Source organism: Phoca vitulina, unplaced genomic scaffold (genome assembly GCF_004348235.1).
Source record: "Phoca vitulina isolate PV1807 unplaced genomic scaffold, GSC_HSeal_1.0 scaffold53, whole genome shotgun sequence".
Classification (NCBI taxonomy): domain Eukaryota; kingdom Metazoa; phylum Chordata; class Mammalia; order Carnivora; family Phocidae; genus Phoca; species Phoca vitulina.
Window position 1 is genome coordinate 9,542,872 of NW_022589756.1, and position 15,360 is coordinate 9,558,231.

General features: G+C 40.1%; 1 protein-coding gene across 1 annotated transcript in view; it reads left to right on the forward strand.

The window, feature by feature from the left end:
* The first annotated feature begins 5,266 nt into the window (after positions 1-5,266).
* The window catches only part of MSRA (methionine sulfoxide reductase A), a 427,462-nt gene continuing 417,368 nt past the window's right edge, over positions 5,267-15,360 (forward strand). Inside the window, exon 1 of the mRNA XM_032389234.1 lies at positions 5,267-6,686. Within this exon, the coding sequence (XP_032245125.1) occupies positions 6,551-6,686 (136 nt within the window). The 5' untranslated portion in view covers positions 5,267-6,550. The remainder of the gene's footprint in view (positions 6,687-15,360) is intronic.

Consider the following 15,360-nt stretch of genomic DNA (forward strand, 5'->3'; position numbering starts at 1 on the left):
ATGGCAGATGAGTGCTTAACTGCTTAAGAAACTGATAAACTGTTTTCCAAAGTGGTTATATAATTTTGGGTTATTACCAGCAGTGTACGAGAGTTCTAGTTTCCCCACATCATCAACATTTGGTATGGTCAGTCTTTTAAATTATAGCTGTTCTGGTGAGTGTGTAGTGGCTTCTTATTGTGGTTTTTATTTGCATTTCCTTAATGTTATCGAGTAGTTTTTTTTTTTTAAGTGCATATTTGCAATCCATATATCCTTCTTGGTGAAGTGTCTGTTTTTGCTCATTTTGCTCATTTTAAATGTGCTGTTTGTTTCTTATTATTGAATTTTTAGGCTCATATATTCTGGATATAAGGCCTTTATCAGAAATGTGATTTGTAAATATTTTCTGCCTATCTGGAGTTATCTTTTTATTCCCTTAAGAGTATCTTGTGAAGAACAGAAGTTTTTAATTTTGATAGAATATAATTGATCAGTTTTCTTCCTTTATGACTCATGCATTTTGTGTTATATCTAAGAAATTTTGCCTACTCTAAGGTCATAAAGATTTTCATCTATGTTTTCTTTTAGAAATCTAGAAGTCACTATTTTAGAAGTCACAGTCTTTGCACTTTGATTGAAAATTAATCTAATATATATGTGTAGGTTTATTTTGGGACTTTCTATTTTGTTCTATTAATCTGTTTGTCCCCTGTGACCAATATTACACTTTCTTGAGTATTGTAGCTCTGTAATAAGTCTTGAACTCAGTTAGTGAAAGTCTTCTAACTTTGTTCTTTTTCATACTATTTTGTGTCACACTCTCAGGTGTTGGGGTAGTCAAACAGGACAACAAACAAAACTGAAAGTAACAATCAAGTCTTTATTCACTTACTGTGATAGTGTAGGCAAGAGGCCAAAATGTAAAGTGCTGGCTCCTGTTCCATTTTTCCACATGGAGTAACATTGGGTGCAAGGGTTAATCAGATGACATGTAGGACAAGTGGGGGAAATTGTCTCCCTGCTGAAGAGCACTGAACAAAAGTCTGTCGTGTGGAAAGGGAGAAACCGCTCATGGAGGCTTCCAAATGGAGATGCCTGGGCTAGAAATGCAGACATGATTATGAGTATGGTTCCTGTGGGGTGGGGCCTAAGTCCTAAGACCTTGACTGCAATTCCCTCCAGGAGACTGCAATTCATTGCCTGTGCACCAAGTGTGAGGAGGGCAGTTTTCCCTTATGAGACCTGTTGGGAAAAGCCTTTGTAATTGCCTATGGTTGGGCCTAAAAGATGACATGTAGGATTTTGGCCTGGAGCTGAACTCCTCAGTTTTTGGCTACTCTTGGTCCTTTGCATTTGCACTTGAGTTTTAGAATCAGCTTGCCAATATCTAGAAAAACTTCTGCTGAGATTTTTGTTGGGATTTCATTGAATCTATACATCAATTTTGGGAGAAATGTCATCTTAACAATATCTAGATGCTGAATCTTCTGATCCATGAACATGGTATATCTCTATTTATTTAGATCTTTTAAGATTTCTTTTAGCAATGTTTTGTGGTTTTTCACATACAGGTCTAACACATCTTTAGTCAGGTTTATCTCTAAATACTTAATATTTTTGGATGCTATTTTAAATGTGTTTTAAAAACTTCAATTTCCATTTTTTCTCTCAAATATAGTAACAATAGATTTTTGTATATAGGTCTAGTTTCCTAAAGTGTTGCTAAATCAACATATTAGTTCTAGCAGTTTTTCTGTAGACTTCATAACATTAGTCTAAACTATATGGCATTGGTTTAATGACAGGCAGCAGACAACAAGGACACAGATATTACAGGCTGAAAAGCTGGTGATCCTTTTTATGCTGCTGTAAAACATTTGATAAAATTGTCAACTCAATATCTTGGAAGGCCAACCACATGCTCTTTGAATCTGTAACTGTAGGGAAAATGGTACAGAAAAACTGTAGGGATGATTCTCTGACCAATGAGAGAGTATTGTCTGTTGCCTGCCTCCTTCAGGAAAATCCTTTGAGAAAGATGAACTCAGATAGAAGCTAGCCATTTTAAGAGATGAAGGGAAATAAAGCTCTGCTAAGACTGAAATTCTCTGCCTGAAGTCTGCAATACAAATTGACTGAAGGTGGTTATTTAGGGCCTTCTAGTTTTGATAAAGCCAAAAGCTATTATACTCCCAATAGCAGAAGATAAAACTGCGACCCAAAACCCTCCTCAAGGGCCATTAGCAAAGTGTTGTCTGCCAGATGATGGAAGCCAAGCATGGAAGGCAAGCAGTGAAGATTCTATTAAGGGGATTGCCTTTCCAACCAAACCTGCTGTTTTTGCTGGCTGCAAGGGCACTGTAATTAAGTTAATAGATAAAGAATAGATGGGACAAACAGAGCCTAGTAAATAAAAATGAAGAGTAATTAGGCATAAGAAATATGACTAGTTGAGATCTTTAGCTGTGGTTATTTGTACAAGTAATTGTAAAAGGAACAAATGAACCAGAAATATGTTCAATAACTTTTCAAATGGAGTTGACAAAAAGCTACAAGTCTAGCTTGCCAATGCCTGTGTGCATTTGACCCTGAAGTCCCTCAGAACTGCACCAGTAAGAAACTGGGCACAAAAAGATGTGTATCCTCCCAGGAAGGCATACTTGTCAATATACTCTTCAGATGCAATCATGGAGGATCATGGATAAGAACCTCCCAGAGGGTAAAGCCAGTAACTTCAAATGCAACAACAGAGGAATTCCTTCTGGAAAGCAGAAATGGGGTCCAACTAAGAATTTACTTACCACTTGGGCAATCTTTTTTTTTAATTTTTTTTAAAGATTTTATTTATTTGACAGAGAAAGAGATAGCGAGCGCAGGAATAGAAGCAGGGGGAGTGGGAGAGGGAGAAGCAGGCTTCCTGCTGAGCAGGGAGCCTGATGTGGGGCTGGATCCCAGGACCCTGGGATCATGACCTGAGCTGAAGGCAGACGCTTAAGGACTGAGCCACCCAGGTGCCCCTGGGCAATGTTTAAAGTTTCCTTTTTGCAACATTTTGCTAGGCTATGGACCAGTGACTACTTCCCCTCCATTCTTTTTTCAAATAATATTTCATATTCCTACCTCACCAGGTATGTGGGGGAGGGTGTGTGTGTGCGAGGGGGAAGATACCTCATCTTTTAGTTAGTAGGTCACTGGGTCATGAGGAGTTATATTCAGACTTGAAAAGGACTGTGTATCATCTTCATATCATGGACTTAAGAGCTGGATGCAATAACTACTTGGAACTTTGGCTTTTCTCCCTTTGGAATAGGGTATGTTCTGTTAGAAGATGGGCATATATAAATATCTGGGTGACCAGAGGTGTGGACTGTGACAAAGTTGTCCACCAATGTACATTCTCACCTTCCTTTATTACTAGAACTGCTGAGTATTAGCTGGCTCCATTGGTTGCCCAGCTAGAGAACTTTATCTCCCACCTTCCAGTTAGATGTGGTTATGTCTCTAATCAGGTCAATGGAATGAGTGACTCACTCCCAGGAGTACTGACATGTACACCCCTTTCCTTTCTGCCTTTTGGCAGGGCTAAGATACAGATGTGATGGCAGGTTCTGGGATGGAGGTTATGTATGAGGATAGCAGCACTGACCTACCGTTCCTGACCACTGACCTCTGGACCAGTATAGGAGAGAAAAAAACAAAACTATCTTGTTTCACAGACACATAAATACAGAGAACAAACTGATGGTTGTGAGAGGAGGAAGCCGGGGGATGGGTAAAATGGGTGAAGGGGAGTGGGAGGTACAGACTTCTAGGGATGGAGTGCATAAGTCACAGGAATAAAAGACATAACATGAGGAATATAGTCAATGGTATTGTAAAGCGTTGTATGGTGACAGATGGTAGCTACACTTGCAGTGAGCTTAACTATAGATTTGTTGAATGACTATGTGGTAGATCTGAAACTAATGTAACATTGTGTGTCAACTATGCTTCAATTAAAAAAAAACACACTATCTTGTTTCATATACAGTATCTTTGGGTCTCTGTTAAAGCAACCTTATCTGTATCCCAACTAAAACCTAGGCCTAGGGGGCGCCTGGGTGGCTCAGTCGTTAAGCGTCTGCCTTCGGCTCAGGTCATGATCCCGGAATCCTGGGATCGAGTCCCGCATCGGGCTCCCTGCTCCGCGGGAAGCCTGCTTCTCCCTCTGCCACTCCCCCTGCTTGTGTTCCTGCTCTCGCTGTGTCTCTCTCTGTCAAATAAATAAATAAAATCTTAAAAAAAAAAACACAAAAAACCTAGGCCTAGATTTGGAATAGAGTATTACGTAAGTATTCTTGTCTCCAAAGGCCAAGGTGGAGCCATTCTTGAACAAATGGAAAAGAAACTTTTGCTAATGTAAGTAAGGGTTTTGGCCATATTAAACCAATACTAACCACAGGAAACTTAATGTAAGCCAATTCACTATGAGATACTATGGAAGAAATGACATGGTCCTATCAGCACTTAACTACCTACTTTCAGATTATATGTAAGAGAAACTTCTATTTTGTTTAAACTGCTGTATTTTTGGTCTTTTTCATATCTAAGAGGATGCTTACACTGCATCCTAAACAACATAGTTAGAATTTGTTGAAAAACCAGTGCCTAATCACAAAAATAAAAAATCAAAGCAGTGTGTGCCCAATGGGGAATATGGACAAAAAAAATGACTCTCAGTTTGGAGCTCAGAAGGGATTAGGAGGGTCTGAAGAAAAGGAAGTCCTAGTGGTGAAAATGGCATCACTGAAGGCAGGAATATTTTATTTTCTCCTTAAACAAACAAACCAACCAACCTCAGTGTAACTTTTCTTGCAACTATTCTGGTAAATGAGATAAGAAACCACTGTTTTATGAAAAAAAAAAAAAGCTTTGAAATAAACCACGGTACTTTACCTTTAAAACTATTTTTGTTTATAACTAACATAGGCATTGGAACACTTGAGAACACTGTAACAATGTAGAACATTTTAAGAAAGTTGAAAATCAGTAGATCATTACTTTGAACAACAAAACTGCAACCATTATTTTTTTTCTGGTCTTTCTTCAGTGGGTGCACAAATGGAGATACATGTATTTTTATATATACTACATAGTACATATATATACATCCTGTAGCTCTGTTGTGCTTTTTCACTTAATATTATATAAGTACTTAGTGAGGTGAAAAATTCTTCAGTTCTTAGTTGCTGTTGTTTAATTTCATACAATTAACCATAAAACATAGAAAATCAGTATGTATCAAAAGGCAATAATTAAAAAAAACACACACACACAGAATATTTCCTCTGACAGAAAAGCTTATTTTTTCAAGCGCTTAGCAGTGACCAAGCGTAGAAGGGACACCTTGGAGTGTTTTCAGGAGAGGCCTGTAGAAACTACTTTGCATAATCTCACAGCAAAAACAAATAAATCAAAAGTAAAAACTGAGGCAAATTGCCCAGAGGAAATCTAAAATTACAAAACAAAAACTTTAATGTTACATGTCTGACCATATTCTACAATATAGTAGAGCCATCCTTCTGTCCTATTACAGTCCAGACCACCTTAAAACAAAAGGGCAACTCACTCCTGGGGGAGGTCCCGTCAAACTCTTCATTTCTATGGGTGCTAATCTTAAGTTCCTTCCCTCATGAGACTATTTGCCCATTCCGGCAGAACATTTGTGTGAAACCAAAATTTCACATATGGAACTCCCAAGTCACCCATCTGGCCCCACCCACCTTATTTTTCGGGTTGAAAATTTGTCACAGGAACAAATGTTATCTCCCACGATTTGAGAAACAAGACTGATCCAACAGCACCATTAAATGCATATAAACTGGGCTAATGGTGGTATTAGTGCTTTGATTCTCTATTTTCCACCCTGCAAAATGGGTTTATCAGTGTATGTATGTATGTGTGTATATATACATAAAACATTATTTTGAATTATCTTCCCTATTCTGAGCTTTTCGAAAATTGTGCTTAGTTTTTATTTTGGATACTCATCTTTTTGATAATTTATTATAATGGTTGCAGTGGAAATACTCATACATTCTAGTTGCCTGTAAAGTAGGTTGTCTTATATCTTATTGGGCACACTGAACAACTGCGAAGGTTTTTAAGGAGGGTACGAACTTTAAAATCAAAGGCTAGGCATTTTTATTATTGGCCTCTGCCGGTTCACGTACTTTCGTATCGCAATTAGTACATTTGTTCTCTGCCTGGGAACTCTGTACTGAAGCCGAACCAGAAAGACTAGCTGGTGCCTCCTAGGACCAGGCACCCCCCGCCGTCTCCCCTCCCACCCCTGGGCGAGAACACGCCCTCAGTTACTGCCGGTCTGGCCCGAGCCTTAGGTAACCTCTACTCCGAGGCGGCAGTGGCCACAGCCAGCAGCGCACGCGGGCCTCAGCGGACCCCGGCCCGCAGCGCGGCCCAGTGCACGCCGGTCCCGCTGCCGGGCGCCAGCTGCCCACTCCGCAGTGGCGGCTCCGCTCTCGACCGCGCCGTTCCGTTTGGCGGCCCGTCGGCCAGCCGCCCGCCCATGCTCTCAGCCACCAGGAGGGCTAGCCAGCTCTTCCACATCCGCTTTCCCGTTTCGAGAATGGGCGACTCCGCCTCTAAGATCGTCAGCCCCCAGGAGGCCTTGCCGGGCCGGAAGGAGCCGATCCCCGTTACGGGTAAGGACGCGGGCACGCGCAGAAGGCACAGTTATTATCGTGGCGCATGCGCATCAGCGCCCGGTGGCTGCGCGTCCTCCGCCCGCCCGGAAGAGAGCCGAGGGCCGGCCTCGGGTGGATAGTTAGGCTGGAGTCTGCGCAGGCGCGGAGAAGCTCCGACCCGGGGGGCGTGGGGAGGGGTCGTAGCTTTTTCTTTGTTTGGCTTCTCACCCCCTAAAACAGCACGAAGCACTTTGATGGAATCTAGTATGTTGGTATAACTCACCTAGAGTGCAAATACCCCGGCGGCTCCAAACTTTGGGTAGGAAAAGCGCTCACCCGATTTCCGCTCTTTCTCACAGGTGTGTGCGCCCTCAGTGCCGGCTTCTGTGCCTCCCCCTTTCTTTCTCTTGTGTACGGTCCGCTGGGATACTGGCCACTTTCAGCGATGGTGCCGTGTTGTGTTGTCACTGGAAGCAATGGAATGATACAGAACGATGAAAACTGCAGTTTTGAAATTGTATCTCAGACCACTGTACCGGTTGCAAGAATTATCCTCAGGCTTCCATTATCCTCCCCGAGTGCCCGGTTTCTCCCAATTGGCAGGCGCTGCCTCTGGCCCCGTGCTCGCGGGTCTGCCGCTATCAGTAGTCGGAGGTGTCGCTTTAAAGTTGTGCTTTACAAACTTAAAAATAATTTTCTAATCTCATACCAAAACTTTCGGAAAATACAGTAAAAAAAAAAAAAAAAAGCCAGAAAAATGATCACATGGTTGGGTGCCCAGTAATGTTAAACTACTCTAAAAGTTATTTGCATAAAGCTTAAACCTCAGTTTCTGTCGCAGACTGGTAGCGGTTCGCAGACAGTCCAGGTCCACCAACCAAGGACCATTGCCATTATCTTGGTGCAGTGCTTCTTAAAGCGTGGTCCCTACAATTAGTGTTTTAAACAAACCCTTTGGGTGATTCTAATACACTCCATAGTTTGTAAACCACTGCTTTAGAGCTGTTGGAGGATTAAATGGTGATTAGTCTTTTACATATGGCTCAATGCCAAGATAAAGCCTGCATTTAAAAATTCCTGGGAATTCTGTTTTTCTTTTCCTTAAAGAATTACTGAATTATAGGAGGAGGTCATAGTGAGGGTGTGCATATCATACACAGTACTTAGTATCAGTATGAGACTGGAAAAGATAGAGGTTTTTTGAATGTGGGGCAGTTTGGAAACTGACGCTGTGTAACTTGTTTCTCCATCTGCATTAGCAGTTCTGCTTCCTGTGCCCCCCTCACTTCAACTCCACCTCATGGTCAGCCCTAAAAGTTTTATTTTTGACTCAAATTCAGAGAATGAGTTTTAAACTTCATTTTAAAAATAAATTCCCTTTTACAAACCAGTATTCATAAATGGATACTTAAAGGCAGTGCTTTTTCAATGCTGAACACCCCCAGCTTGTACTAAACTTCCTCTTTACACACTACAGTCTCTTTGGTATGCCCTCCCAGACATCTAAAAAACAATAAATGAACACAAAAATCTTTTTTTTTTTTTAACACAATCTTGATCAGATTTGCAAACTGGTTCAAGATCAACTTTGACCAAAATTTAGTTCTGCTTAATCTTTTTTTTTTTTTTAAGATTTATTTATTTATTTGACAAAGAGGGACACAGCAAGAGAAGGAACAGAAGCAGGGGGAGTGGGAGAGGGAGAAGCAGGCTTCCCGCTGAGCAGGGAGCTCCAGTGCTGGGCTCCATCCCAGGACCCTGGGATCATGACCTGAGCCGAAGGCAGACGCTTAAGGACTGAGCCACCCAGGCGCCCCTAGTTCTGCTTAATCTTAACCAAAGTCTTCTCAATTACTTACCTGATACATAAATGACATTTTTGGTAAAAGATTAACCAATATGACAGAAACGAGCCAATGATTTATTTGTCACATCCACCTAGTAACTCTAATGGAAAACCTCAGGGTTTGGTTCTCTTCCAGGCTCTTCAGTCTTTTTATGTAGCCATGCATACATCTCTGTATCTGGACCAGTAAACTGCTTTTTTTGGTGTAGGGCCAAGCCTACCATGCCTGTGCATGTGCAATGCATATGTCCTATTGCTCAGCTGTTTTAACTCTTTTCCTGCCCAAATATTTCAGTTTTAGATTGTGGCCTTTCCAGTCCCCACTCCTGGTACAACTCCTCCCTTGACAGGTTGCCGAAGGTTCTGACTGGCCCAGAAATGGGCAGTATTACCTCCTTGGTAGGTTTTGGTGGCTGTAAGCTTGAAGCTTATGGACTTAAGTATTATTGTTTTGAAAGTCAAATTCATCTCTATCCCAACCTCCAATCTGTTTAGTAGCCCTTCACTCCTCCTTATTATCTCTGCCTGTTGTTAATTGTACCCTGACTTTCAAAAGTTCTGTGACAGAAGCATCACCTTTTGATTTTAGAAGATAAGGCCTGTTTAGTGTCTTTGGTTCAGCCTAGTACTAGGCTCTGTCTTTGTGCTCTATTACCAAATACTTTAGGTGTGAAGAGTTATCATTTTAGCTTCAATCCTACCTTTTTTGGGTATTCATAAGGAAACTTACACCCTTTTATAAACTGTGGCCAAGTAGTAGATTACTACTTTGCAAGAGGGTAAGATTCAGTCCTTCAAACTTCTGTAGTGTTAAATTTCTCCCAGGCTACCTGTAGTGGATGAAAAGATAAATAGTCCTATTTTGGGTGACTGGTCACGACTAAACTTGAACTGGACTGACTCATTTGAAGCACACCCTGTTTAAGTTAGTGGGGGGTCCTGGACAGCATCGGCTGGCTGGCAGGGCATACAAGCAGTTTGCCTGATCTTATATGTGGAGGTGGTCTCTCTTTGTTTCAGTTCCTGGCTGTAAAGCAATACTCAGAGAACTTTGGGACTGGGGGAAAAGTGGAATTCATGCTTGTTGAACTGAATTGGTGGGCAGTTAATTGCTAGAGATAGGCAGGAGGTGGAAGGCTTATACTGAGAACCTATGTTGTTAAAATGTAAGTTTATTATAGTTAGAACTAATCTTATTTCTAGTGAATTAATTACTGTAAAAGCCCAGTTTTTATTTTGTATGGCACCTTTTTTTTTTTTTTTTGCATTTTGGAAATATTGCTAATCTGTTTTTTTGGTCAGGTGTTTGGGATTTGGAGATATCATTCAAGATAACATTGACAGCTCATATTTAATCTCTGCTTTCTTGGGCCTATATTCTTAGGTAGTGTTCACTGTATTACTGTGTTGTTGTTGTTTTTTTTTTTCCTGGCAAGAGGAAGAGATGTAGAACACCTGCTCAGAGTGTACTCTTTTAAGAACTTTAAGTATAAATAGAAAAATAGTAGAACAATATGAGTAATCCAAAAGGTGGCTCCTTGGAAAACAATTGAACTGAAACAATAAAACTTATAAACTATCTAAAAAGAAAGGAAGAAAGTACAAATACATAAAATAAGAACTGAAAAGGGGGGAGTAAATAGAATTAGAAAACTTAAAGAATTATAAGATACTAACTCTTTGAAAATAAATTTGAAAACTTGGATGGAATAGATAATTTTTAGGCAAATATAATTGACCCAAATTGATACCAGAAAGATCCCATTCTTTTTAGGAAATCTTAACAGAATGATTTTTCTAGAAGAAATAAAGTCATCCAAGAGTTGCCTCCTCTCAAAGCATCGTGTTCAGACAATTTTACAGGGTACTCCTACTACTCACAACCCTGAGATCATGACCTGAGCCAAAATCAAGAGTCGGATGCTTAACCAACTAAGCCACCCAGGTGCCCCTATTTCTAATTTTTTGAGGAATCTCCATACTGTTTTCCATGGTGGCTGCACCACTTTGCATTCCCACCAACAGTACATGAGGGTTCCTTTTACTTCACATCTTCATCAACCCTTGTTGTTTCTTGTTTTTGATCTTAGCCGTTCTAACAGATGTGAGGTAGTATCTCATTGTGGTTTTGATTTGCACTTCCCTGACAATGAGGGATGTTGAGCATCTTTTCATATGTCTCTTCTTTGGAGAAATGTCTGTTCATGTCTTATGTCCGATTTAAAATTGGATTATTATTTTTTTTTGGTATTGAGAAAATTTTCATCTTTTTATAACTTGTGGCTTAGATTTCTACTTTGCAAGAAGATAAGATTCAAACCTTCAAACTTCTTTAATGTGAAGCTTTTCCAAGGCTGCCTAAAGTGGATCAAAGCATGACTAGGCCTTTTCTGGGTAATTGGTTATTATTTAACATTGTTTTGTAAGTGATAGCTAATGTAGTCAGATAGGAGAAGGCAATTAGAGATGTACAAATTGGAAAAGAGAAGGTAAAACTGCCACTAGTTTGCAGATCAGGAGATTATATACCTGGAGAATACAAGAGAATTAATAGTAAGGTATCTACTTACTAGACAACAACCAGTAGCTTTACTCTATGCAAACAACTTGTTAGAAAATATAATGGAAGAACACACCCCATTTATAACAGCAACCAAAAAAGATAAAATTTATGTATAAACTTGGCAAGAAATATGCAAGACCTATGTGAAGAAAACTTTCAAATGCTACTGAAGGACACAAAAGAAGACTTGCACAAATGGTTAAGACATACCAGGTTCTTGGATAAGAGGAGTGAACAGGAAACATAAGTTCTCCCTATAAGTTAATTTATAAAGGAACATGTTTTTATTTATTTATTTATTTATTTTTATTTAAAGATTTTATTTATTTGACAGAGAGAGCACAGTGAGAGCAGGAACACAAGCAGGGGGAGTGGGGGAGGGAGAAGCAGGCTTCCCGCTGAGCAGGGAGCCCAATGTCGGGCTTGATCCCAGGACTCTGGGATCATGACCTGAGCTGAAGGCAGACGCTTAACCGGCTGAGCCACCCAGGCGCCCCTAAAGGAACATGGTTTTAATAAAAGTACTAATATTTTTTTGTTTTATTCTAGAACCAGACACTTTAATTAAAAAAATTCATATGGAAAAATAACCAGGAAGAGTTACATACAGTAACTGTCAAAGAAGAGCAAAGAGGGGCAGCTGGTCCTACCACATAGTAAAAGTGAAGCTTAATAACTTAAACAATGTGATACTGGTCCAGGAATAGGTAGGTCAATGGGATAGAATAGAAAGATCAGAAATTCTTAAATATATATGGAAATGTAGTATATCATAAAGGTGATATCTCAAATCAGTGGGGAAAAGATGGAGCATTCAATAATAAATGGTTATGGGACAACTGGGTAGCCATATGGAAAAAGAAAAAGTTGGATCTGTACTTTACCTCATAAACCAGAATAAGTTCCCAAACAGATATTTGATGATAATAGCTCATGCTTATTGGGTGTGTGCTGTAGGTCAGGCACTCTAGTAATTACTTTACATTTACTAAGACATTTAATCCTCACAATAACCCCCTGGGGTAGTAATTATTATTAACCCCATTTGTTGATGTGGAAACTGAGGCCCATATGGATTAGGTGACTTATCCAAGGTCACATAGCTAGTAAGTGATGCAGCTGGGACATGAATGTGGGCTATTTGGCTCTAGAGTTTATGATCTTAACTACTGTACTCTACTGTTTTTTCATTTAGTTACTTGTGAAAGTGAAACAATTTAAGTGAGAAAGGGAGAATTCCTTTATAATCTTGGGATGAGGAAGGCCTTTCCAACTATGACTTGAAAATCAGAAGACTTAAAAAATTGATAAATTAGATCACATCAAAGTAAAAATATTCTCATGGCAAAAATTACCATAAGCAAATTCAAAAGACAGACTGGGGTAAATATTTGCAACTTATAAGTGAAGGACTGTTCTCCCTAATATATAAGAAGCTCCTACAAATTAATAAGAAAACACCAACATCCGTTAGAAAAATAGGCAGAGGTTATAAACAGTTTATAGAAAAGCAAGTACAATTGGCTCTTAAACACATAAAGGGGTACTCAACTTCACTCATAATGAGGAGGATGCAAACACCATTTTTCATTTTTCAGATTGGCAAAAATCCAGAACTTTGATGGTACACTCTGTTGGTAAATCCTTAAGGAAAAAGGCACTCCTGTACATTGCTGGCGAGAGTGTAAATTGGCTCCACTCTTATGGAAGGCAATTTGGCAATATCTATAAAAAATTTAAATGCATATACCTTTTGACCCAGGAATTCAATTCTGGGAATTTATCTTACAGATACACTTGCACACATGCCAAATGATGACTATACCAGGTTATTCACTGCAGCTTTGTTTGCGGTAGCCAAAGATTGGAAACAACCCAAATGCCCATCAATGGGGGCTAGTTAAATAAATTGTGGTTCATCCTCACAATGGAATATGCAGCTGTAAAAAAGAACGTGGAAAATCTATATGAATGGGTATGGAGAGATTGCCAAGATACAGTGTTATGTGAAAAAAGCAGGGTCAGAACAGTGTTTATATGGTATGCTAATTTTTGTGTGAACAGGGAGGAAAATAATAAGATGTGCGCACAAAGAAACTTTGAAAGGATAGCTAAGAAGCTAATAGCTGGGGAGAGGGCTATGCGGTGAGCTGAAGATGGATGGGACACACAAGTGGGAGACTTTCCTTCATGCTTTCTTGTAACTTGATTCTTGTAATGTGACTGCATTATTGAGTTAACTCCACTATGAGGATGATCTCTCTCTGTGGTTTTTAGTTTAATTGACCACCTTTCTATCATCTTTTGTCATCCCTATTTCAAGTTCTTATTCTTTTTTTAATTTTGCTCTCTTTTTCTTGTCAAGTAAGTCTTTTTTTCTTCCCCAACTTGCTTTTGTAATCAAAATCTACATTTTGGCGTGATTTAAAAAATCTAAATTTAGAGGGTGAAATTGGAATAAGTTAATCCAAGTCATTTTACATTTCATAAATATTCATTTTTATTGAAGCATCAATTGTGGTGGCATCATTTATACAAAGAAAAGATCTTTGGGGACAAATTCCTTCCACTATTATGTAGAAGGCAGTATGTGTATTTCTTTTATTTTGAGTGATGTACATAGACTTTTAAAAGAAAATGATAGAAAACAATTTTCCTTTTAGAAAAATTTTCCCCAATGTCTGATTAATTTCTAAATTGGAGGACACAGAACTATTATTTTTCCTCTTTGCATCTTGTCTAAAGCTCTTTATTTTACCCTCTGTTTCAGAACCCTCAGTGTTTCCCTGAAGTCCCTGGGATAAGGGTATTCCATACCTCCCATGATCTGATCCTTACCTTCCCAGCCTTTCTTCCTGCTGTGCCCCATAGAACCCCATCCTCTGGCTAACATGTGTTTCTGTGTTCTGTCTCTGGAGTTGCTCATGTGATTCTACCCAAGTGGGTTCCACATTGCCAGTGTTTTCATTTAGTCATTCATTAAATGTCTATTAAATGCCTGCTTAGGTAAAATATTGTTTTCCATATATTCTTATCCTACCTCATCCTCAAAACTTGCCCTGATTGGATTCCATTTCTCCTATAAATGCATCCCTTTTCTCTCCAACCTAAGTGATTCTTTTCTTTTTTTCTTTTCTTTTTCTTTTCTCGTCTCCTCTCTTCTTTCTTTCTTTTTTAAAGATTTTATTTATTTGACACAGAGAGAGAACACAAGCAGGGGGAGAGGGAGAGGGAGAAGCATGCTCCCCGGTGATCATGATGCGGGGCTTGATCCCAGGATCCTGGGATCATGACCTGAGCTGAAGGCAGATGCTAAACTGACTGAGCCACCCATGTGCCCCAATCCCTTTCTTTTCTTCTGGACAAATAATTACATACTGTTGCATGAATCCTCCTCTTGGATCTTGTATTGTTACTTAGATGTTGTGTTACTACCCAGGTTGTTAAATCTATGTCTTATCTCTTCATATGAGGGGGAGCTCCCTTGAAAGATGGCTGTCCAGAGGGAGAAGCCCTCTTTCACTCCTTGAAGGGAGGGGCTGGCTATGGTTGATACTGTTTTATCCTTTAGTTTGTAGTACTTCACAGAGGACACTGTCTACATCAGGCACGCAGTTATGGTTTGCGAATATTGGGGAAAGTATGACTAATGCTGGTTGAAGGTGGTCTTTTTGTGTGACCATTGTGACACAGAGAAGCTAACATAGCTGATCTTTTGTCCCTGGGGTGTATATTCTAAAACGTTTTTTCATTAGTAGTGATAGATTTGGGCTGATTTCAGACTTTCTTCTCAATTACTCTTGTCACCAGTAGTAAACTTTTCTGTTGGCCAGGGTGAATGATGAGGAGCCCCTCACCTTTAAATCTCTAAACAGGGACTTGGCTAGGAATCTGTAGCAGTGGTTGGGAAAGAGGCATCCTGCTCAGCACAATCCATGGGGGACCCTGGTCTGCTTCCTTCAGGATCAGGGGTGACAGCAAGCCCCTGCTTCAGCTGGGGAGGGAGGAGAGTGAGGACAGTTGAGGTGAGAAATGGGAAGCTGGTTGGGTGAGGAGACATTAGCCTGTGACATGGGCCCCAAGAGAGCCAGTGGCCTCCACGCCCTCAGCAAGAACCAGAGTGGAACCTCTTTGCTAGGCTTGGTCTGCCCCTTCATAGACCCAGTGTCTTGCCAGCCATCACCCCTGCTGCCTTGGCAGATGGCCGGACGCCTTACATGCCACGGCAGCTGGCTGGCCCTGTCATCTTGCACCAGCCAAAATCTTCAAACTCTGGTGAAGTA